We start from the raw sequence: 26234 nt of genomic DNA on the forward strand, positions 1-26234 counted from the left end.
ATGATTTTCCCTTATGAGTGGAAATCACATTTCTTAAAATCTAAAGAGTTTTCAACTGTAGTCATGGCTCTCTGTGTTTGTAGGGCAACAGAAGTGTTTGAAATCCCAATATTTGCTTCTGTATAGTGAACCTCTGAGTGTGTATGATACTAATAGAAGTCGTGGATGTATACAGAGAGCTGGATATAGCGTTGGAGGTCAGGCCCTGTCCAGTCCTGTTAAAGTTGCTCAGTGGTGCATGATGCCAAAGAAGTTTGACTTCCTGGGTATAAAATTACCTAGACCTTAGAATTACCCAAAGAGTAAGCTCATGAGAGACTTTCTCCTGCCAAGTGACTAACTTCCGGTTTAGCCCTTCACTAACTTGAATGAAAAATATTCAATCATTTGACTCTTCTCAACGTCTCTTTCACAATGTACCTCTATTTTTTTTGGGCCCAATGGCATCACACCACAGACTCAGAAGCTGTAATTCCACGATTTGGCCACTATGTCAAATCGCCGCTGTTCCTGGAGGCTTGGGAAAAGTTAATAAGTGGACAAGGAACTGCATCAACCTTGTATTCTACTGCAGGGTTAGCGAGTTAGCTTGCTAAGTAGGTAGACTGTGCTTATAAGTAAGCTTGTCAATAGGCTAAAATGTTAAAAAGTTAGCTTGCTAAGTAGGTAGGCTACGCTAACAAGTACGCTTGTCAATAGGCTAAAATGTTAGCGAGTTAGTTTGTTGATTAGGTACGCTGTGCTAACAAGGAAGCTTGCCAATAGGCTAAAATGTTAGCAAGTTAGCTTACTAAGTAGGTAGGTTATGTATGACATAACATTTTACCCTAGTGGCAGGCTTACTTGTTAGCAAAACATACCTACTTAGCAAGCTAACTCGCTAATATGCTAGTCTATCAGCAAGTGTACTCTTTAGCATAGTAGTTAGCAAGCTAACTCGCTAATATGCTAGTCTATAAGCAAGTGTACTCTTTAGCATAGTAGTTAGGAAGCTAACTCGCCAATATGCTAGTCTATCAGCAAGTGTACTCTTTAGCATAGTAGTTAGCAAGCTAACTCGCTAACCTTGCAGTAGCTTACATGGTCTTTGTTCAGTGTTACTGAGGATTCTGTTTAATCATACTAACTCGGCTGAAATGTTAGTGAGTTAGTTTGATAACTAAGTTAACTATGCTAACAAGTAAGCTTGCCAGTAGGCTGAAATTTTAGCGAGTTAGCTTACTAAGTAGGTAGGTTATGCATGACACAAAATTTTAGCCTATTGGCAAGCTCACTTGTTAGCATGGCCTACCTACTTAGCAAGCTAACTTGCTAATATCTAGTCTATCAGCAAGTGTGACAGAGCCAGGCCAGCTGTTTCCAGTCTTTGTGCTAAGCTAAGCTAAACAGCTGCTGGCTATAGCTCCATTCCTCATAACTGCACAGTTATCAGAGTGGTATTGATCCTCTCATCTAACTCTTCTCCAGAAAACACATAGGCGTATTTATCAGAATGTCAAGCTATGTGTTTGACCGTGTTTGTATCCCAAATAAACCCTACCTCGTTTGATGATGGTATATTAAGATTTATAAGGACTAATAATCAATAAAACCAGCTGTGGTTATTCTTTCACAACCACTTCCTGAAATGCATTTAACATTTTTCTGAATGTTGTTTTTTTTCCCTCTCTGTCGCAGGTGGGAGGCTCTAAAATGGGAGTCATACGCTACATGGGAGAGACAGACTTCGCCAAGGGTGAATGGTGTGGTGTCGAGCTGGATGAGCCCTTGGGGAAGAATGATGGTGCCGTGGCTGGTACAAGGTATACACACACACACACACACATACACATACACATTATATATGCTTCAAGCTCCCCAAATTCCTTTGCTTTTCCCCTAAAGGGAAATTGAGAGGAAGACTGTGGCTCCATCTGTTCAGTTGTTTGTTCTTTGTTCCTTCATCTGTTTGTCCATTAAATTACACTGACTGACCCACTAGCCCAGAGCCGGTCTGTACTCGTTGGTCAGGCGTGTTTTTATGCTTCATATTTTTTACATTTATCATATTTATGATAAGCATATTACATTTTTCACAGCACAGCACATTTTTCTCCCTCCAACAATGGAAAACTATTTAAAATGGGTGAAATTTGGGTGCAGACATTTTGAAGTATTACTTGAACTTTAAAGAAGAAAGTCCAGATAAGACGGACTACACATTTATTTGTTATTACGAAAGATTTGTTCCAACATTTGGTTTTGTTTGTGACCTTCTCTCCCAATAAGTTTGGGATTCAAAGTTTATTTGTTCAAGTTTGTATAAAAAGCACATAAGAATAACAAAAGGCCAAATCATTCATCATCAAAAAATCATTCAGACTCCTGTATTGGTAACATAATTGTAAAGCAGCTCTGTGCTAAACATAACTCTAAACGTCTCTTTCCCTCTCTTCCTCAGATACTTTCAGTGTCTTCCCAAGTTCGGCCTGTTTGCTCCGATCCACAAGGTGATCCGCATCGGCTTCCCCTCCACCAGCCCTGCCAAGGCTAAGAAGAGCAAGCGGATGGCCATGGGGGTTTCCTCTCTGGCCCACAGCCCCAGCAGCTCCTCCATCAGTTCAGTCAGCTCGGTGGCCTCCTCCGTGGGCGGACGACCGAGCCGAACTGGACTGGTAAGATGACGGCAGCGTGCCTCAGATACACACTGAGAGCAGAGCGGCGGCTCATGCAGAGTGATGTGCTCTTTAAAGGAAGTCTTTGGGAAGCAATCGCTTTCTTGCAGAGAGTTGGACAAGACATGAAGGTAGCATCAGTCTTCTCATCTAACTCTTGGCAAGAAAGTGAATAGGCATTCTCCCCAAAATTATTTCTTGAAAGTAAATAAGTTGGTAAGTAACATTTTGGTCTATAGTGCTTTTTAAAACCAGAGTTACAAGGTGCAATGCCATTAAATTAGGGATGCACCGATGTTTTTTTTTTGTACTGATAATTACCTTTTTCTCATGGCTTCTCTCGTTGTGAAATATTCTGTCTCCAAATTCAAACAGCGGGGTGATGAATTGGCTCATTGTGTTGAGTTGCCCGCTTATCTGCTGAGCAGTTAATAATTTGCATGTTGCTGCTGTGCAGCGTGAAGCTCTGATTCACTGACTTTGCATTTTGTTGCAGCAGCTGACAGAGAGCTCGAGTATCTCGTTCCAACACGTCGTGTCTTTAAGACGAATAACCTCAGGAGAGGCTGGCTACAAACTAAAAGGAATGGGACATCAGGATATCTCACATTGATTTTTAGCTCCTGGTTGGAGGCCAGATCTCAGATGGAGAAGTCTCCCCTTTACTTTCCTTAATTGTTGGCAGCAGTGTCCGACAGCGCTGAGAGCAGCCAGTCTGAATTATCAAGCGGATCACGCTGCACAGAATCCTCTGACTCACTGTCATTCCTAAAGATCTTTGGTGTACCACAGTCTGTGTCGTTAAATGGTAGGAAAGTAGGCTCTGTAATATTAATAACATCCGAAGTATAAATGACTTCAGGCAGTCGTTGCTGCGTTCACAAAAGCAAGAATTCATGACCTTTGTGACATCCAGTAACCATGTATTTGACATTATGTTGAGGCCGATTGAGCCTCTGAGCGTCTCAGCTGTTTCATCAAAGTCACTGTATCAGAAATGATGCAGACAAAAAAACAAAAAGGTTATTTGTGACATGATAATGATTTCTTTAATGTACGTACACTGTGGTGGCTTCCAGTTTCTACATATAGATGCCCGGCAGAGATTCAAGCACATTTTCCACGTAAATTAGACAGATTAGAGTGATGTGTTGCATTATTTATTTCCACAGTCCAGTCTGATGATTAAAAAAAAACAAGCGTAAAAAAACAAAGCGGTTGAAAAATAGTGTGCTGGCGTCCTCCTGTGCTGACTAACTGATGACACAGCTGCAACATCATCCTAATTTTCCCAAATCCGTAGGTGAGTCAAGGCTTAAGATAAGAGTACTTACAAAAATAGAAGGAAAACATTAACTTCAGGATATGGGATTCAGTCCCCAAATATCAATAGAAATAAAATGGCTCCTACAGTTACATTATCACTAAGAATGTCTTCGGCTTTTAACCAGGATGTCCTTGTTGAAGAAAACTCATTTCTCAGTATTGTTCTACTGTAAAACAAGAATCCTTAATAGAATCCTTTCATAGAGCACCCTCTAGTGGTCAAACGAAATGTTGCATCTTTCAGGATGTAAGCACCTCTACTGCTTTAGATGAGGTGTCATCTAAAGCAGTAAGGGCCATATTTTATGGATATTGTATTTTATATTCAACGGCAACAGAACAACTGATGAATTGTACGATTAATCCAATTAGTGTATGCAACAAGATAAGATAATCCTCTATTCGTCCCACAGCGGAGAAATTTTCAACATTACAGCAGCAAAGGGATGATGCGAACAGGAAGCATCAGTAGAAAAAAAAATACAAAGCAATATAAAGAAGCATCAAAAAGAAGCAGAGTATAATAAAGAGACAGACTGAATGACTGGATGAGTTTTCCTGATATTTTTTGCAACTTTTAATATCCGTCTGTATCAGGGTTTTTTTTTTATAATCATCCTTAATAGGCTCCTTTTTTGACAAACTCACTGTTCTCTTCTTCTTGACTCTTGGCCATTGTTCTGTTAGATCTTTGGTTGTTATAACTGCGTACTTTTCTAACTCAGGACGAGGCTGTTTAGTGAAGACTGAAGACTGTGAATAGAGCTTATGTTCAGGTCTTCACTGTGCCCTCATCCTGAGAGATTTTTATGTGAAGTTTATATCTTAAATGAAGGTCGAAGCTTTAAAAATAACACTTCAATTTAGTTTTCTTAACAGAAATGAATTAGATGCTGAGATTTGGGCCTACTTTATACCTTAAAGAAAAGTTTTCTAAAGGCTAAAACACACTGGCAGTGAATGCCACACCTAAGAAAATACGCCACTATTACTTTCAATGTACCACCACACATCAGCAGCAGCCAGACACATGTCGGTGCTCCTGGACGCGCTGCCCCGTGGCACTTTACCCCAGTGTCCTATTTCCAGCCTCGCCACCCCTGGAATTAAATCCATTTTTCCCCCACTCGCTGTCCGCTTGTACACACCAGCTCCCGTAGCAGCTCTTCTTCTCTGCTCCTATGGCAGCTCCACTCCTCTCCTCACCATGATGCATAAAAAGGGAGCTCTGTTGCTGCGATTCATGTGTGATGAAATAAGGATGATGAGAAACTCGTTGAGGTTGAGAAATATCCCGTGCTAAACGACCTGCGATCCCGTCATTATGAAGACAATGGCCAAAACGATATTTCTTCATAATCATTGCACCCAAATATTCCCTGAGAGGATGAAAAGGGAAAAAAAAACAGACCAGTGGTTTTTAAACCTACTCATGTTGCCAATATGATCGAAAATATTCTTATAAAGTTCTCTTCAGGGTTAACTGGAGGTCTTCCTTTTGTCTGGGAGGCAGAGCTGCTCATACAGAAGGCTGGGTGTATTTGTATTTTCTTGTATCTCAGGATGGTGAAATTTATGAATTTCTTTGTAACACATCTTGTTTTCAGCAGGATAACAAGCTTTTGGTGAACTTGAAATGATTGATCTGTGATACATGAAAGCAGTCGTCATGTCAGGTTCACTAAACAGCTATTACATGATGTTTTTGATCATGAAGCTGTATGTTTTCTCATAATCATGAAATAGTGCCAGGAGAGCACAAGAAAGCAAAGCCTTTTACGTGGAGATCACAGACTGTTTTCCCGTGATCATTAAATAATTATAATATGATCTCAGTGAGCTAAAGGTTGATGTCAGAGAAAAGCATTTCAACCTTAACCAGATATGATCTGAGAGGAATGTGTGAAGCTGATTAAAATGTGTCCAATATTTCTAAATGATAAAGTCTAATCTGTCCTCATTCCTACCTCATCAGAGTCTCTCCTAACACTTTGATTTCCCCTGTCGCTCTTTTTTCCAACCTCTCTACCCACTTCCTCTTTGTTCCCCCACATTATTTCCTTTGCCTAAACTTTCCTTATGTTTTATGTCCTTTATCATTTTCAGCTGACGGAGACATCTTCGCGCTACGCCCGCAAGATTTCAGGCACCACTGCGCTCCAGGAAGCCCTGAAGGAGAAGCAGCAGCACATCGAGCAGCTGCTGGTTGAGAGGGACTTGGAGCGAGCAGAGATGGCCAAGGCCACCAGCCACATCTGTGAGGTGGAGAAGGAGCTGAACGTGCTCAAGGCGCAGCACGTGCAGGTACGAGACAGACACGGTGTCTTAAGTCTAAAAGTCTAAACATGTCTTTTGGTGTTTCAGCATAAACCAATCTGCCCTGTGACTTATGCAACAACAATCTGTTGTCTGTCTCACAAACGCCTTTCTCCTGACGATCCACAGTATGTAACAGAGAATGAGAGCACCCTCCAGCAAGTCAAAGCCATGTTGGCCGGCGCACAGAAAGATAAACTGGAGCTGGCCAATCAGCTCGAAGAGGAGAAAAGGTATCATCAGAGTCATGCTACTTTCACTCCCTACGACTTAAATCTAAAATCCTACTTGTTCTGTGTTATAACTCGCAAAAAAATATGTTTATTTGTGACATTTTGGTGCTGGACGTTCATCAGGAAAAATGTTTGTAACATTGAGAAACCATCTTAAGTAGGGATTGGCTCTAAGTCTGCAACCAATCACATTCCACATGTGCAACAGGAAGATATAAATACCAAACATCTCTTTACTATATGACAATCCCCATTATTATATATGCAGCTTAAATCATTTATTTATCATTTTTTGAGGCCTTGATGTCTATTGAAGTTAGCATTTTTGAGCATTCTAAGTACATTCATCATTATTAGTATTATTTTTATTTATTTATTTTGCACGCTATGATAGGTTCACTAACAAACGTCACCTATTAACCCTTCGAAACCTGACGGCAAATTGGCTTGATTTCTTTCAAAAACATGGGGAGAAGGCAACACAAGAAGAAATGACCCCAAAAAATTTGCAAGAAATTAGTAAAAAGAGAATATTAAAAACAATAAAATCAGTAAAACAAACAAACAAGGAAATAACCTAAAAAAAGTGCTTTAAAATTATAAGAATTCTGTACCATAATTCTAAATATTTAATAATAATAATTATAAATATAATTTTTCCATTGCTATTTTTTTCCTGTTTTCTATACTAATTTACTAAATCTATTGTAATTTTTTTTTTGCAATTTGTGGGACATTCTCACCAAATTGCTCATTACCTTTTTTCCATGTTTTTTTTTTAAAAGAAAGCGCAATAATAAGCTCAGGGTTCAAAGGTTTAAATACTTGGGAAAGGCGACTGAAAGTAGCACAAGAAAAGTGATGTTATAGAGTTACATAATTTGATTTATGCAGTCTTGATAGACATAAATTTCATTATTGTTACTTAACATACAGCATGTTTACATTGATATAGTGTTTGCCCATCAGAATTGTCCCTGGTGTATTTATTATGAAGGTTTCTATTTATTTATTTATTTATTGATGCTGATTTTTCACTTGCCATGTGAATCTATCTTTTTGAGAATGCAGTTTAGCTTTTGGGGCTTTCAGCATTCATTTTGTATGAATCTACCTATTTAATGTAATATTGCATATTGGGCTACATTTAGCTCTAAGGCTGTACCCAACTCAGATTGACTTCAGTTCCATATGGAGTTTGAAAGTTTGAACAGAGATGAGCAGGGCGTTCAGGGCGACAGCGACATTCAAGTAATAGAGCAAACTGGCCAAGTAAGCCCTCCGAGCTAACACATGCTAACTACGCTAACGACAGGTTGGAAATGTGCTACACTAGGTATCAAACAAAAGCCAGAGACTGTGTTGTATTGAGTTGCTGTGAGCTGTAAATTCATCTCCTCTAAGCAGAAGATAACGTTATCTTGGAGCCTGCCTCCATCTCACTCAGACTCACCCTGGGTCTGGGTGGGCAGCTGCCTGTACCAGAGAGCAGTGTGAAAGTGAGGAGCGGTCACTCTGCAGCAAAATCTTAGAACCGAAACATCTGACCAAAACGGGGAATGTGATTATTTGCAGTCTTACAGCTTCTCCTTATTTATAGATGGCCTCTGATTATTACAAACCATTTGCCTGTTGAGAATCCAGCTACGAGACGTCCAATATAAATGTATTTTTTGCAAGTGAGACAGTGTGCAGGAGTTTATTTGCAACTTTTGATCTAGTCATCCCTCTCCTACGGACCTGTCTCATGAAATGGGTGTGTGAAGTGTTCTTCTGTTTTGTTCTGAGTCACATTGAGTCACGTCATCATATGAGTATTGATCATGGTCTCTTCAGACATGCTTCATTTCATTGAAATGTCTCTAGACTGTGTCTTAAATAAACTTGTACTATACAGAGTTGGAGTTAGGACATGGTTAGCTTAGCATAAAGGCTGGACGCAGGGGAAAAGAGCTAGCCTGGCTCTGTCCAAAGTAAAGAAAAAGCTGACTTATTAACATGCATAAACAGAATAAAGCAATGGCAATTAGTCACAATGAGGTTGCCAGTTTTGGTACCATTGTGCCTTTTCTGAGACCAAAACTGAATTAGGCAACCCGTGCTATAGCCAGAGACGCTGCAGAGAAGCACTGGGCGGATAGATAAGCTATTGTTTGTCGAGAAATAGTTTCAGCTCATATCTCTCCCTAAAATCATAAATTGTGGTTTTTACATTTCAGTATTGTGTACAGATTAAACAAATGAGACACATTGTGTAACAAGACAGTTTTAGAGTTGTTAATGAGGTTTGTTTTTCACTTTGGACAGAGCTGAAAACAGTCCCAGTCTGTATGGCAAGCTAACACGTCCCCGCTCCAGCAGTTAAGCCTGTTTCCCAAGATGTTGAACTTCTCCTGAAAGTTAGATTGTCTCTCATGACTGTTGGGACAAAAGTTGTGATTTCTACAAAGACAGACAAATTACAAGACAGTGTAAGGTTAAGAAATATATTCATGTAATCATGTTGGCACACAGAGGAGGGTAAGACATGATCATCTCGTGCTAATGTACAAGTAGTCAAGTGTCCATGATCCACTGATTTTATTTAATTTTCTGTCTCACACAACTTTTTACAGGAAAGTGGAGGACCTCCAGTTCAGAGTGGAGGAGGAATCCATCACCAAAGGAGACCTGGAGGTATTTGTCAGTGTAATTACTAACTATGAACAGTATCAGTAATTGAAATTATGTGCTTCCACATGCTAAAATCCAGTGTATCCTTTAATATCATGCACCCTGTGAAGGTAAAAGGAAGATTTATAAGGGGTTTGTATATGCAGAGAAGAGCATAATGTCTCGTTTGCACTTTAAACATTTTCTGTAGACAACATACAAACATTTTAAATAGGTTTAATGAGAGAATGGTCTGGACTTGGACCTGCTTACCCCAGCAATACACATGTTTTATATGCGGCATTCAGTTGCAGCAAATTTCTGAAGGCAACTGTCAAGCAAAATGCAAGGATTTAAAACCAATGCACACTTGCAGCTTATTTTTGAGCGATACAGCAGTGTCTGAAATTCATTAGATAAGAACACTGTCAGTCCCTTAAAAAAGCACCTGAATGTAAGGTAATTGTGATTTGGTCATTTTTAAATATGCTCTTGGCTGTCCCTCCAAATGGAGACACCAACAAACACAGTCTGATTGCTCAGTCTGTAACATAGTGACTGAAGTATTCGGAAGAGGCTCAAGACTGCTACTTGAGAACATAGATTTTTCTAAACTGTAATATAGCAGCAGCTGTTGCCTTCTTTATAACTAAGCATAATGTTCCAGCACTGACTGGAGGCCATCTTTACACAAGGAAGTGGAGAAAACACAGTTGTTGATAAGAAAAAAAAATTCCTTGCTGTTGGAAACAAATCCCATAAAAAGACTAAAAACCATTAGTGCATTAGTCCGTCTCTCAAATCTCTGACTTCCCTACCTTGTTTGTCGTAGTCAGTATTAAAGGGACAGTTCACCCCCAAATCAAAAATACATATTTCTCCTCTCACCTGTAGTGCTGTTTATCAGTCTAGATTGGTGAAATGTGAGTTGCCGAGTGTTGGAGATATCGGTCATAGAGATGTCTGCCTTCTCTCCAATATAATGGAACTAGATGGCACTCGGCTTGTGGCACTCAAAGCGCCAAAAAAAGCATTTGAAAGACCCAACATCAATGTCTCTTTCCAGAAATCATGACCCTGTTACTCAAGGTAATCCACAGACCTTGTTGTGAGCAGTTTCATGTAGGAACTATTTCCCTTTAACCGAACCACACCGCTAACTGTATCCCTGCGCAGAAGGAAGCGTGCATCTACGGCTAGCTCAACTAGCACCACTGAGCTAGCTAACGGTACAGCTTTTGAGTTTTCTCTTGAGTATCAAGTTCCATTCTGTTTGAGGGAAAGCAGACATCTCTGTGGCCAATATCTCTAACACTTTGCAACTCACACCAAAACAATGTAATAATAATTATGATGATAAACTTTATTTATGTAGCACCTTTCATACTGCAGCACAAAGTGCTTTACAATAAAGGCGGTGTAAGCACTGAGTTCTTCACATGAAAACAGACATAATGAACATAAAACAGACAAACAAGATCATACTCAGATCATTTGACTTCACTAACAGTGTTTTTACTGAGATTAAATGTTAGAATGTAAAGTATGAGAGTGTTCAACACATCATTAAACAAGTTGGTTAATTTTACCACAGTATCTTGTGTATGAGTGCACGCTGTATTTCATTAATGTAGGGTTCCCAATGCTCCAAACAGTACAGACAGACAGACATGTTTTTTTTAGCTCCCTGACGCATCTTAACTCCAAAATGAACTTCACCTCAGAGTCTGGAGTTTAACTGACCTACATGTCCAGCCCCCTCCCCTTCAGTCTCCTCATCATATGATCAGCTCATACCAGAGTCTGCCATCTGATCATAAGTTGACTGCTGTTCTGATCTCGATCATTCCCTCTCAGATCTGTATGGGTCTCTTTCCCTTTGAGTCTTTCTTCTTCCTCTTCTTTTCAATCTGTCCTTTGTTCCTCCCTGTCTTTCTCTTTGTCTCTTTCTGTAGACTCAGAGGAAACTGGAGCGTGCCCATATTCGTCAGCTCGAACAGAGCCTGCTCCTCGAAAAGTCGAGAGCAGAGTTGCTTCAGAAAGACTTAGAGAAGAGGAGGGTAAAGAGCACGAGCCCTCTGCCTGTAGCCTGCGTGGTTCTGCTCCTGTTTGCTTCATTGCAGATAGTGGCATGACTCATGAACAAGTCATACTCCACTTGTCTTTGGTGTCCAAGTTCACATCAGATCAAACTAGAGATATAGGAATCGTAATTTAAAATAATACACACATATTGGTCAATCAGACCTGCAATGTCAGTTTGCAGTTTTTTCAAAGATCACTACAGTTACAGTCACACCTGGCCAGGGATTTAAGATGAAAACTACCCCCCTAGCCAATTCTGGTATATTTAATATGTAAATAAAAATACATTTTTAATTTAAAGCTTTGGCAACCCCATTGCCAGAAAAATTTTTCACATTGTACGTTTCTGCAAACCACAATTATGTTAAATTTTTGCGTTATTTCGTAGAAGATACATTTAGACTTTGTTTCTTGTGGTTAGGTTTAGGCACAAAAACCACTTGCTTATTGTTAGGAAAAAAATTGTACTAATCCCATTGCATTGGTGGCACAATCCCAGCGGGAAACACAGTGACATTTCAGTAGAAAACAACCACTTTTCATGCGTCTATCCCAGCTGGAAACACAGCGATGTCTTGGGAAAAACATAACCCCTTTTTGTGGCACTACTTTGGCAGAAAACGCAGTGTCACTGTAAAAAACAACTGCTTTTCGTGCCAATATCATGGAGGGAAACGCAGCAGCATCTAAGTAAAACGTAAACACTTTTGTGGCACTTTGTTGCAGAAAACGCTGCAACATCACTGTAAATAACAACCACTTTCTGTGTGGTCCCTTGATGGAAAAACAGCAGTGGGTCACTGAAAAACACCCACGTTTGGTGGCTAGAAAGTCGCTGAAAAAGCAGGGACTGGTTGGTTAAAAACACCCACATTTGGTGGCTAGAAAGTCGCTGAAAAAGCAGGGACTGGTTGGTTAAAAACACTGATGTTTGGTTGCTAAAAAGCTGCTGGAAAAGTAGGTACCGGTTGGTTAGAAATCCCCTCATTTGGTGGCTAAAAATCCGCTGGAAATGCAGGGACTGTTTGGTTGAAAACACCCACGTTTGGTGGCTAGAAAGTCACTGGAAAAGCAGGGTCTGGAAACATGCCTAATAAGCAGAGCTTAGGACTTAAAGATAATGCAGATGAGGTCATCCGAGACAAACTGTAGCACCGACCTCCAAAATCTTTGCATCTCAACACACTCCCATAGGCAGTGATACAAGTTCCCTTGATGTGTGTTACACACAAACAGCAGTAGTCAGGAATATTCAGATCAAATTTGTTCAGTGTCACCGTTGTGGTGTATGTTCTCATTAACCAGTTGTATTGTACTAGTCTCAGTCAAGTATTAATGTTTTGAGTTTGAGCCTTTGCACATATTGTGTATTACTTCACTGTAGAAAGATTGATATGATGTATAAAACATGCATAAGTAACATATTCGTGGTTTGTGGAAACATACAATGCTAACATTTTCTTCAGGCAACTGGCCTTAGGTGTGTTACACAGACCAGGATCAATTCATTGTTGGTCCTGGGCCTTTTTGTCATTACATTTATTTAAATAAAAAAAATAGAATATATTTCCAGTTTTATCTTTTAAAAAATTATATTTTAAATATGTTGATATGTAAAGTATTTTGGTGCTCTATGAACTGCTCTTTTGCTAAAAAAAAAAAAAAAAAAGTCCAAAAATGTCAGTAATAGCCTTAGATATTCAACATGTCACTGATGGGTGATTATTTTTTGCCTTGTGTAAGAGTAGAAAGACATAATCACATAAACATATAAGCAGACTGACTTCATCTGTCCTCTCCTTCATTCCCTCACTATCATATCATAAATACGATTCTTCACTGTTGACCCAGAGCTTCCCCCAAGACATCCGTCAGCTGCTTCGGCTTTACACGTCTTCTGTTGCAGTTGCTGCTGCTTATGTTCGTTTAAATTATGATTTATCTTTTTTATTCAAGGTTGGCCTTCAGATCAGTTGCCAGCTGCATTTTGAGATGCCAGGACGTAACATTTATAACAACCTTTCATTTCAGCTGTGGAGAACATTGTGGGTGAATCCCCCCCCGAGCTCTGCGCTAATGTTTGGAGCAGTTATGTAATTAATAACACATGAGAAATTGCTAAATTGTTAATGGGATTGAACGCTGATTCTTAGATGAATGTTTCAAGCTGAATCATGGTGGTCATGTGCATTTACCATCAGTAGTTGAGTGTGGCAGAGGATGTCCTCTACACCACTTGGAAACGCAGTGCTGCACTTCAGGGAGAAAGCCTCTTCAATAATAGAAAATGGTATCACAAATCAAACCGTACAAGCTTGTGCTTTCAATTTTCAGGCATCAAAAGATAACAAAACACTTTGAAACACTGGATTCCTATATGCAGTAAGGTCTGCTTCTGCCAACAGGGAAGATGCTCTCATGATGCAGTATCCTTGAGGTTGGGTAAGAGAACCAAGGTGAAAAAAAAGATTTGATCTTGTTTTGGCTTTGATCCGCTGCTGAGCTATCTCAATTCTTGACTTCAAATCGACTTCAGATACTGACATCGACTTCAGATCCTGTCAAGGACATTAACCTTGCATAGACCCTTTTTTTACTCTTTTATTCCTGTGTGTTGTTGTGCCATAATCTGAATGTTATTCAGGCTTTGATATGAATCAACTAGTAACAACGAGGTCTCGTAGATTGTTTTCCCAGATGGTTGAAATTAACATCTTTGCACTGTGCAGCAGGTCCTCTCTTTTAATCTCCTTTTTTAATTTTAATTGGATATAAGTGTGTGGAGAATGTTTGCAGTTGTGTGTGTGTGCAGTGCAGCTGTGTGGACGTTTGCTGATGGCTTTATTATATTTGCTTGGCTGCTTCTAGATGATCAGAGAATGGCTGTGCTCTCGTCTCATCTTCCACGTCTTTGCATATACAGTGAGCTGAACAAATATTGGGACAGTAACACATTGACCCCTTGGCTCCTTAGTTTAATATCTTTGGATGGAAATGATACAATGAATGACACACTGTCAACTTTAATATGAAGACAGCTGTATCATAAAACGTGTATAATGGTTTGTTTGGACTTTTGTGAAATGCAAATCCTTCATGGTGCCAGTACTTTGATGGTATTTATCTAAAATAAGAAACAACTATAGTTCTGGCCTGCTCAAGAAGGGACACTGGAACGCACCTGCAAGATTTGAAATTGGGAATTTACAAGATTTGCAAGACAGTTATTTATCGGAGACTTAACGTTACAAACTTTTTGAACAGATACGTCTTTCACAACACTGACAGTTTGTTTTAAGGCGCTCCTTCCTAGACCTTTTAAACCCATGTCGGACATCCGATGACAATAACGCAAACAGCCATCGTCAAGATGTAAAGCCCTGTTTCCACTGAACAGTTCAGTTCAGTTCGGTGCACATTTTTTCCATTTCCACTTTAAAAAGTTGTGGATGGTACCAATGGAACCGTTACGTACCGTCCCTATTTTTGGTCCCCCCTCTGTTGGGGTACCTAGCACACAGATCTGGTACTAAAAGGTGGAGCTGTGAACACTGCAATCTGATTGGTCAGTAGAGGATGGTCACTCTGCTCAGGGCTGAGTTGTGGCTGGTTTTGAGCGTCAAAACAAGCTCTGTATAAACTGAATAGCCGGCTGGACAGGATCGTAGGAGGCACAGGTGTGATGTTTTGACGATGTGTTAAGCGTGTGGCCCACCGTGGGAGAGATTTAAAAAGTAGCTGTTAGCGGTTGGAAGCTAACTCAAAGAAGAACATTGGCCGAAAATGTCTGCAATCTGACAACACAATGAGGACCGAGAGCTTCTTAACCTCCGAGCAGAGGACCAGACTGTAAATGATTGCTATTGCCATGTTAATGCCGTCGTTATTGTTTATAAAGCGCTGCAGACGCAAATTTTATATGTCACACTAGAGGCCGATGCCGGTGTGCCACATGTCACACTGGGCACGCGCCTGTTGATTCCATGATGTCTGCATGCTGTCTAAAATCATACAAAGGAGCGGCATGATGTCGCTGCCGTTTGGTTCTGTGTAAAAGGGACTACATAGCGGCCCTATAGTGCGACCTCCTGGCTCTGCTTGGTCGCTTTCATTCAGGAGTGGTGGATTCTTGCAGACACCACCAGGAGCACCAGGAGGAGCTAGAGGAACATGATTTTTTCCACAGATTATCTCTCTCTTGTGCTTTTGTTAGGATAAAGTAACAGTTTCAGAAAAGTTATTTTTCTTAAGGTAACCTGCTGTAACTTTGATGGAACACGGTGAACGAACTGTCACAAAAGTAAGATCAGAGATAATCTTGAGTTCCTGTGGGTGTAGCTTCTGTTATATTCGTGTTGCAGGAGTGGAAAATCCTCTTAGTCAGCCTGTGTATTATACAGCTGTCGGCTCCAGTGCTCTCTGCAGGACAGCGACTCTGTCACATCAGAGCCAGTCCAGTCCAAAACAATCTGTTTCCTGGACCGTCTCCCACCTCCTCTAAAGGTCACCAATTAACACCTTTTATCGTGTTGTTTCATACGCACAAAAACAGAAAGATAAAAATGGAAATTTGTGGGTTTAGGGGGGCGTTAAGTGTTGTACCTGATTTGAACATCAGAATTTGCCATGAATATTTTAATACATACTCTGAGTAAGATCTGCATAAATACTAAAATATGGTTACTAGGAAACAAAAGTCAGTCTTTGTATCATCTTGTATCTAAGGAGTTCAGCAGGGAGCCAAATTGTTATACAGTTTGTCACTGTCCTCGTGCTTAATGTCATTTATTTGTACTGTATATTCACTGGAATGCACTTCACCGTCTCCAACCCTTGCAAAGACTTTCAGGGGTTTCTCTCTGTTTTACTTTTTTCTGAAGCCTGTTTTCTGCTCTCACCTTTTCTGTGGAATGACATCATTCAGTCGCAGGGTCTCCCACCTGCTGAGTCAATAATGTCGTTCTCTGAAAAGGCTGACATCTTTCTGCAAATGGTAATCATCAGAGGAACTTTCAGTGGCAGTGATGGATGTTGTTTCTCTCTCGTCAGCAAACCACGGTTGAAGAACAGAGTCGTATCATGCAGCTGGAGGAGGAGCTCAGCCTCAGGAGAGCTGAGATCGAGAAACTCCAGGCTAAACTCAGAGGATGTGACACAGGCTCGCAGCAAGCCGACGACAGCGACGCTGCCCCGGGTGCCGGCACCCAGCTGGAGATGCCGGTCCCGCCCGAGCAGCTTGTGTCTGCGGGCCACGAGCACTACAAGCAGAGCAGCGAGCTTAAAGAGAAGTATGAGGCGGCATTAGCAGCGAGCCAGCAGGAGATCGACTCGCTGAAGGCGCTGGTTGAAAATAAGAGCCAGGAGGTCAGTGAGATGAAGCAGAAAGTTCAACATGCCACCAAGGAAAACATGGAAATGATGGACACCTGGAAGGTATTCTGCTACATTCTTTTTAACTTGAACTGTTCAAAGAAACTTCACAAGAGCGGTTGGGCCACTTTAATAGAGCTCTGTGAATCACATAGTCATGAAAGTATGTATGCTCACACTCTGAAACCTTGAGACCTCAATTATATGGAGAGGATTTCTGCATGAAAGCAGGGGGTCTTGAGGTCCAGAGACTTTGTTTCCTGCAAAGAATTAAAACAACAATATAACAAGTATTGCAACAGCAGTTTTATGTTTAATACTTTTAATTTAGTTTAGTTTTTCGGTTCATGCCCCTGGTACTCTAGCAGAGTAGTAGAAGGAGGGATACAGGCCAGGCTGCAGGCTTGACCCACAGCCAGCTGTCCTCCCTGACCCACACACCCCTGGGTCCTGAATGCCTGAGTGAGGCAGAACGGCAGGCTAGAGTGGTCCCATCGGGCTTATGCACCCATAATACAGTCAGCAGGGAGATGAAGTCTCCAATGACAACTGCGTAAGATTCAGACAGGCCTGATGGGGGTAAGCATTAAGAGGGAGGAAACAGTGTGCCGTCTGGCTTATACACGCTGTACACTGCCAGGAACAGGTTGTGATAACAAAAAGAAAAAAAAAGTGTGAAAATTTGCCATAATTTGGGAGAAATACAGGAGAATTGTGACCCCTGGAGGAAAACAGGAGAGAGCAATTAAAAACGTGGCCCTTCTGGGAAAATTGAGAGGGTTGGCAAGTAGAACTGATAAAAGCTTTAAAAGGCAGAGAGCAACACATTTGAATTTATCTGTTTTGATTTTGCAGTTTCCATGCTGCGTGTTTCCTTATTGCAAATAGGGAGAGCAAAAGCATTGAAAAATTTTAAGGAAACAAGGATAAAACAGGATAAATTTAATAAGAATGTTGTTTTTTATCAAATGTTCACATTTTAATCAGTTTGTATTAATGGCTTTCCAAATAAACAACAAAAAAAATCTCATTCTTCTCACCTTCCTCTGCAGGATAAATTTGACACTTTAGTAATCGACCACCAGCGCTCCCTGGAGGAACTGAAGGCCTCATTAAGTAGCGATCATCCCACTCCAGCAGGCCAAGAGCAGGACGTCCAGGAGCTGAGAACCACTCTGGAGAGCCTAAAGATGGAGCACCAGCTGGAGGTGGAGAACCTAAAGGCCAAACATAAGATCGAAGCCGCCATCCTGACCAAGGAACGTGAAGACTTCTGCACTCGTCTTCACGAGGCCAAAGATCAGCTTGCTGAGGGCAACCAGACGTGGAGGACCGAAGTCGAGGCCAAAAGCAGCAAGCAGGCCCTGGAGGAGGCCACCGATAAGCTACAGAGGGCGGAGCAGAGGCTGGCGGAGATGGAGAAGCTCCGCATTGAGCAGGACAAAAGCACAGAGCAGCTGAGAGAGAGACTGGAGCTGTCGGAGAAGAAGATGACAGACTATCAGGCTCTGCAGAAGGCCCAGGCAGAGAGCCAAGAGGAGATCCAGAAACTGGAGGAAAAGCTGAGGGTGACGGCGAACCAGCTCCAGGCCATCCAGGCGGACCGCTACACATCCCATGATGCAAATGTGAGTGGCTGAGGAGGAATGATAAGTAACAAATCAGAAATCCAGTCAAGTCCTGTCATTGCTTTGATTTAAGATCAGCTATCTTAACACTTTATCCTTTTCCAGGTGATAGAAGATAATGAAATTTCAGATGAGAAGATGAAGCTAAAACAGAATATCGAAGGTACCAACATCCATTTATTTTCATACTAACTTCAAATTCATAAAACAAACCATTCATATATTTCAGTTTCTCTGTTTCCTTGCATGATATTGCATGTTATTACTTCCCAAATTAAAAACAAAAGCTAAATGATAAATTGTTTTTGTTGAAGAATCATTAAAAGCCGTCGATTGCTCAGTGTAGATTTTATATTAGTTTTTGAGTGTCTGATCGTATTGTTTATTTTTGCTTGTGAGGACTGGAGAGAAATGCTGTGAGCCATTTAAAGGAATACTTTGGTTATTAAATTTCTGAAGATCACTCTCATATCTGTCTGTAAAATATAAGGCTACAGTTTACAGGTTGAGATTTATATGTGACTTTAAACCTACAGTATGCCCCTTACAGACTTTTGTTACATTTGCCCAAGAGCCTGTATTGGTGGACTTATTGTTGTTTCTTGAATGATCCGTTCTTCATGCAAGACACTAAATGCTGTTTTGTTTTTCTACAGAAACAATGGAGAAGTTGTTGAAAAGGGAAAAGGAGGTCTCGACTCTCTCTTCGCAGGTTGAAGCCCTGAAATCCCAGATGGGAGGTAAATGTCACTGTCCAGGAGCGGTCGGCGACCTTCTCCGAGCTCTCATGTCTTTTTCTTGAAGGTTTTTCATGAAAAGAAATAATTAAATAACTGTGTGGAGAGATCACGTCTTTTCACACACTATAACAACAGTGCTAATAAAGCAATGACAACGCAGGTCATGTTTGCTCTGTTTGCCAATTTAGGCTTTATTTTGATAAAAAATATGACACATTTCTAAATATATAAACTCGTTATCTGCATCGTATTTACGTAATGATCTTCATTAGTGTCATTCTATCATCCCTCCGTACGTCTGCGCAGTGCCTTGCGTGCGTCGTGATGTGTGATGTGCAATGACTGCAGGCTTCACTTCATTTTCCAGTAGTCATGCTGAGTTCACTGTGCGGCGGATTGTGTTCATCTTCACTGTTACATTCTTTGATCACTGCTGAAAAAACTGTCGACCGGCTGTCTTTTGAAAACCTAAAGTTCCATCACATCAAAAGGACCCAAACACACTTCATGTGTTTCAGATAATCAAATTGACACTCTTTGAAGAATACATTTTGAGTCTTTTTTTTTTAAGAAAAGAACAATAGAGACACAAAGAGAAGGATAGTTTCCTTATCCTGTCTCTGTAAACCTCATCGCATGGTTCAAGCTGGGAATCCCTTCCTAATATGCTTCCTATTTAAGCTTCAGGGCACACAGTCCACAGTCCTCCATCAGAGTAGAAGTTAGTCCTTTTAGCACGAAGTTCCCTCTTTGTGTTTCCCTGGTTAGTGATGCAGAGCTGCAGGGGAGGAAAACTAAAACAAAGAGTGATTGTCGCACTAGGAAGAGTGTAATTTGATGTTGCTAACTCAGACTGCTGAAGCCTAACAGTAGCTTCAGGTAACCTTTTGAATACTTTATTGCGCAGAAGGACGAATGTGGGTTTTGAGAGAGCATTAGGAAGTTATCTTTCAAGGCCCAGACACAACAAGAAAACCTCAAAAGAGCGAGTGGCGATAAAGGCTGACTGTTGTGTAGCCTCCCATTGCCTGTGTCTCAGCCAAAAGGTTGACCACAAAGACCACAGCCAGCAGCCTAACTAGCAAGTACGTTCAGCAGACGGTGGTAGTCTGTATTCGTCATTGAAAAAGGGAAACCAGGAGACCGACAGGACGATTCAAGATGCTAGTTAGCCAGTTTGCACATTAGCACCACAAACTGAGCATCGCGTTAGTTCAGGCAGGACACGATGTCAAGCTCAGCTCACATCCCAGCTATATCAGCTGATCTCAAACAGCCAATCAACTGTTGGATCAGTGCATTGATTGAAGGAGTCAGCTGATAGATCACATGATTTCTTTCTACGCAACCAATGGGCAAATCTCATTCAGGGTGCCATATTTAAACTGCTCTGGCCTGCCTACTGTTGCTGCTTCCTCTGCAAGCCGCTTTGCAACCCGCCTTCACCCCAGCTCCTCCTTTTCATGCTGTGTCTGACTTATCAATGTCATTTCTGTCTTTTCATGCTGTGTCTGACTTATCAATGTCATTTCTGTTTGTCATTGATGCTGCTCTGTTCTGTGCCATGGGGTCTTTGCTGCTGCTCTCCTTGCCCTAGGCTTTCCATGTAGGCGCATGGAAGGGCAGGGAGGTGTGCTCTCCTTGCCTCAGGCTTTCCTCATTTGCATGTGGAAGGGCAGAGAGGTGTGCTGTCTCTCTGCCTTATGGCGTTCCACATAGATGCGTGGAAGGGTGGAGAGGTGTGCTCCCTCGGCCTTAGGCTTTCCACAAAGGCGCGAGGAAGAGGCTTTCTGTGTAGGCCCGCAGAAAGGCAGAGGGGCCCCAGAACAGAGCCATACCAACAAATATAATACTACAAATGGAAATAAAGTTTTCTTTGAAGTGTTCCTGCTTGAACTTAATGTTTAAAGAACAAATTATATTTACCGTGCCCTAGCAAAAAAAACAATTACAAACCTTTTCTGCTAAAGATCGATGGCTAAAAAAAATAAAACCAAGATATTGCTTATCTACGATATTAAAAAACAGCGCAACTGAACAGAGATGTTCTTTTCAAAAGGGAGACTTTTGACATAAACTTCCATTTGTAAAAAAAAAAAAAAAAAAAGGTTTCAAGTAGGGTTGCAGCAGTCAATCTCAACTTTATTTTGTTTTTTTACACATACTTCCATTTCACTAACAAAGACCACACCCACAGGATAAAGATTTCAAATGGTCTATTGTTGGTCTGTTTGGTCTGTTTACAAGAAAGCATGGAGGTATGAGGATCAAGGGATTAGAGAATGAAAGGATAAGGATCGAGGGAGAGAGGGATGATAGGATGTACGATGAATGGATGAGGGTTGAATGGATGAGGGTGAGAAGGGATGAGAAGGATCCTCAGTTGACATAGAAAGTGAAGAATAAATAAATAAATATATCATTAATAAATACAATTGTAATATACAATTAATTAATAATTATATGTAGCAGTGTTGTTGACAGACACACAAACATTTAAGAATGTCCATAAATCTGCGTACTACATCACAGTGTGTTTATATAAACAATATTTTTTATAAATGCTGAATAAAGTGTTGCCAAAAATTTAATTCCCAGCCAAGAACCTGCTTCTCATCTCTCCTCTCTCTCTCAGCACTGGAGGGCAAAGTTCGCTCAGGGGAAAAGAAAGCCGAAGCCCTGGCCAAGGAGAAGTTGCGTGTGGAGGCAGAGCTGGAGTCCATGACCAAGAAGTCCCATGATGCCTCTGGGCAGCTGGTCAATATCAGCCAGGAGCTGCTGAAGAAAGAGAGGTATGGAGACACGGCTGTATTGATTTTACAATCTGCCTCAGCACTTACTGGGAAACTGGAATGAAAGATGATATCTGGGCACATGCAGACGTGATGCACAAAAATACGTCTTATTATCAGTTTGATAACGGACAGATACTTGGAGTGCACGGGCATGCGTATTGATTTTATTGACATATTGTCAGCTTGAACGATATTATTTGAATCCCTCTGTTTCATTTCGTTTCATCTGGATAAAACTTCTATCATTTATCAGCTCAGCAGGAGTTGCATTGCTATCAGCAGCATCTACAACAAGAGGTTTTATTTCCCACTGCTGCCAATGAGTAAACAACAATGCACTGTGGTGCAATCAGGACACGTTTTGCTGTGCTGCTGTTGTACAAGCACCAGTGTTTGTTGTATTCATTTGTGAGCAAGGTGAAATACAACAAACTGTCCCCATGATAGTAATGAGGATGCAGGGAGCTTTCATTTAAAACTTTAAAACACAGAGGAGATGTGTTCTGCATACAGACTTTGCAGTTAATAAAAAAAAAAAAAAAAAAAACATATTGTGAGAGAGTAATACAAAGCGATAAACTTATAAACAAGCAATAAACATATTCAGCAAGATGAGATGAGCTCAGTAGCTGCAGACAGGAAGTCTTGGGGCTCTAGTTTCAACCCCCCACCCTGGGTTCGAACCCTCTTGCTGTGAAGTGACGATGCTAAAACTAAGACAAGACATACTACTAATACTGATAACTGAGAAATATTATAAGTTAAGGGTCTTTTTAAACACGTTGCTACGCGAATTGAAAAAATATTTGTTTCCAGATTACTGTCTCATTGTTTTTTTCTAAAATACAAAGCTCAGAATTTCTAAAAAAATAGATTATCATACAGGTTTTAAATGGTACTTGGAGCAGGCAGTGAGCACAGCCAAAATGTTTACAGCTGTATAAAAGAGTGCAGCCAGAGCGAGCTTCTTGACATCAAAAGCAAAACAAGAAGTATGGTGTGCGACTCAATGCACACTCCTACACAGAGCTGCCTCTATGTTTGTACATCACAGATGTATGATTATAACTGAATCAAATCTGCACATCTGTGACCAAATTAATTTGAAAAAAAAAATGTGGCAATATCTTTGAATTGCATATATGCATAGCATCACAAATAACCAGATATTGAGCTTGTCTGAACATTTATGAGTTATGCAGTGATGTGGTCTTTTCCACACTTTATGACTGCATTAATTGGTGTTTTCCATGAACGCAGCGAATAAACAAGGCTGCACAGACGAACGTAAAAATGACACAATTTCACTTTTTTCATCTTATTGAAATAAATAAATCAAATATTGGGCAAATTGTGTGCAAAACTGAAACTGTGTGAAGAGTATATGGCTGTCAGCTCTCAGTTTTCCAGTCATACCCAATTTATGTAATTCAAAGACTTTTCAGGGACCCCAGTATGCAGAAATATGTAAATACACAATTCTAAAAAATGCTAATGTTGCTTTTTCCCTCGCCAAAATTTAGCATAACTTTGGGGCATTATTTGACCCCTTTCAGACAAGATAGCATAACATGGTTGATACCAGTGGATTTATTTGGTCCTCTAGTTTAATATGATACCTGTGTCTTCATGTGTAGCTTTAAAACTGAACCTGATACAGCAGTTTTATTTGCTTAGAAGTAGTCTTCCTCACTTCTCACCTTCAGCTCTGCCTGTCATACCTGCTGCTTCTTCACTTCGCCATTCCCTCTCTGCTCCTTTAACTTTCTTGTTCTCTCTGTACCCTGAATTTTTGTTTTTTGATGAGGCATTCTACTCACCTTGTTGGGCTGCAATCCACTTCACATGTTCACATTAGTGGCACTTGTAAGGCTGTAAGTAAACCATTGCAAACTGTTGTACTTGATCCTATTTAAGGGTCAACCATAGACCTTCTCATGCCCCCCCCCTCCCTTGACCATGGGCTGGGGTCATCCCTTAGACCACCCCAACAGTGGGCCTGTCTGGCTGTGTTAATTGGTAAATGAGGGACAAATTGTAAAATCCTTCTGATAAAAGTGCTACATATACAGTATATAGGCATTTTCTATTTCCTGTGAAGTCTTGCTAAATGATAGAAGAAATTTCCTGCTGCCTTCATAATATACATGAAGCATAATCAATGACGAGTTTTACATTTCGGCCCGTTTGCTTGCCTGAAATTATAAACTAAGAGGTCCATTAGAGTGGACACATTTCATCAATATTTGTTGTTGTTGTTGTTGTTGTTGTTGTTGTTTTTTGAGTTGACACTAAGGTCCTGTTTATACGACAACGATTTCAACCGTGAACGGTAAACTTTAGTCGTGTTTTGGCTGATCGTTTACGCGACAGCAGCGTTTTGGGTGCCTGAAAATGCAACGTTTTGAGAACGGGTTCCAGAGTGCAATTTTTTGGAAACAGCACCGTCTCTGTTGTCATGTGAACTTGGAATATGCAGGTCGCATTACGGTTCCAGTCACTAGGCATGCACGTGAAAATCAACCATCACAACAACAACGGCGGACTCCCAAGCTCTGTTTGTGCTGCTCACCCTGTTGAATTTATCAACGCTTCTCCAGCAAAGTCTAGATTTACTGTAGCAACTCCACCTCGTCGTCCATCCAGACAAACATTCGTGCTGTTGCCATTTTGTTTGTTCTGAACGAACTTTTTTTTTTTTTTTTTAAACAAAAATGAGAAAATATTCTGTTTTCAACGGATCGTTTTAGTATAAACTTGGCCTAAAACTCTCCGAAGGGCTAAAGGCAGTGGTGTAGTGGAGGGTATACGCAGGTATACAGGGTATACCCTCCTCTTTTTCTTGATGCCTACACCATACCCACCTATCAGCAAAAAAGCCACTAGAATTTAAAGGAGAGTATACCCACTTCCTCCTCAGTAGCTGACCCATCCACCTAGTAATACACCCACCACCATGCCACTGGCCAAGAGGAACTGGGTTCGACTCTACATGTGCTCCTTTTCACGTTACACATTTGATCCACTGCTAATATAGAAACATTGATTGGTGCAGCTTTGAAATGATGGTGTTTCTCCTCTGATTTCTGTCAGCAGCTGCAGGTAATTAGTTCTTATCTGGCGGCTGATACATCACAGTGGTGAACTGAAATTTTACAGATAAAGTTCTATTAAACTTTGATGAGGTTCATTACACCAACGGCTGAAATGGCAGGTTGAGAAACAACCAGCACTGCTCATTATTTCGAGCTAGCCCCACCTTTTCAGTCTCAACCAGCTCTGCACAGAACGCTGCACCACACTGATGTGACACCCGTGGCCCGAGTCTCTGGGTCTCTTCCTCTTGAGTTTAGGGAGCAGCCAGCACAGGGAAGCAACAAAAACCTGCCAGACGTCCACCTCTCACAGATTGCATTCAGTTGTTTTCGCCGCACTTCTCACCAACCTCCCAGAGCTGTTTTTGTTCCTTCAGCTCAAGCTGCCAAATCTGGCTACATTCAGTAAAACTCTGATAATTGAGGTCATTATTTAACCACCCAAGTGTAAAAAGAAAGTTGTCACAATATCATTGCAGACGTGCAGGGCTTTATTAAACATTGTCCTGCTCTGTTTTACGAAGTCCACACACATTCACATGCATTTTTTCCATCAGTGCAGGAGGAACTCTACAGAATGGTCTAATTGTATTACATTATTGGCTCTCCTACACGATGCAGTTCTTACATTATTGATGGTTATGATGTTAGGAAATGCTACAAGGCACTAAAAATAAGTGCCTTTGGCTATAGCAGAATATTTTCTTATGTATCATCACTGCAGCAATTATGGTGCGCATGCAATAAAAGTATATACCATCCATTGAAAAATTCAGTGGGTGGCCCCTTGAGTTAGTGTGACTTGATGGTGGTATCATTAGCTGCCTTAATGTTCCTGCAGCTATTTCAGTCCGTGACATCCTTTCAGGAAAACAAACTAGTACATTGCCTCAAGACAGGCAACTATGAACACTGTTACACATTTCAATCTGTTGAAGTTGACAAGATAATTCAAGAAAGCCACTTAGTAGCATGATTATTACAAGCAAACAATAATAAAGTCCAATAAACTGTGCGAGTCAGTGAAAAAAAAAAAAAACAGTGTTACTGAGTCTAAGTTTGGGAATGGTCAAAAGGGCAGCATGCCTGAGGCGCTGTAGGAAACAGTGAAGGGAGAGGAAGAATACATTATCAGTAAGGTGGAGGGCATTGCTTCAGTATTGAAAAATCCAACAATCTTTCAGTTCCTAGAAATCTGCATTTTTTTTTTGTCCACTTGGGGGTAGGAGAAACAAGCTGTGAACACAACATTGACATATTATTGCCTCAGCTTGAAAAGATGCTCTAACAATTTCAGCACAAAGAGACAAAGCTGGTCAGACAGAGAGCTTTTGTGTGTG

General features: G+C 40.8%; 1 protein-coding gene across 2 annotated transcripts in view; it reads left to right on the forward strand.

Moving 5' to 3' along the window:
- The window catches only part of clip2 (CAP-GLY domain containing linker protein 2), a 58235-nt gene that overhangs the window by 23652 nt on the left and 8349 nt on the right, over positions 1-26234 (forward strand). The window contains exons 4-14 of one of the 2 annotated variants that reach the window (XM_050038708.1): positions 1678-1802; positions 2441-2654; positions 6087-6284; positions 6426-6529; positions 9145-9205; positions 13672-13722; positions 16316-16699; positions 17689-18264; positions 18370-18427; positions 18921-19004; positions 21640-21796. In XM_050038708.1, coding sequence (XP_049894665.1) covers positions 1678-1802; positions 2441-2654; positions 6087-6284; positions 6426-6529; positions 9145-9205; positions 13672-13722; positions 16316-16699; positions 17689-18264; positions 18370-18427; positions 18921-19004; positions 21640-21796 — 2012 coding nt within the window. The remainder of the gene's footprint in view (positions 1-1677; positions 1803-2440; positions 2655-6086; positions 6285-6425; positions 6530-9144; positions 9206-13671; positions 13723-16315; positions 16700-17688; positions 18265-18369; positions 18428-18920; positions 19005-21639; positions 21797-26234) is intronic. The other variant, XM_050038719.1, reaches the window with a different exon arrangement.

The sequence above is a fragment of the Epinephelus moara genome, chromosome 3, assembly GCF_006386435.1.
Source record: "Epinephelus moara isolate mb chromosome 3, YSFRI_EMoa_1.0, whole genome shotgun sequence".
In the NCBI taxonomy this organism is placed as follows: domain Eukaryota; kingdom Metazoa; phylum Chordata; class Actinopteri; order Perciformes; family Serranidae; genus Epinephelus; species Epinephelus moara.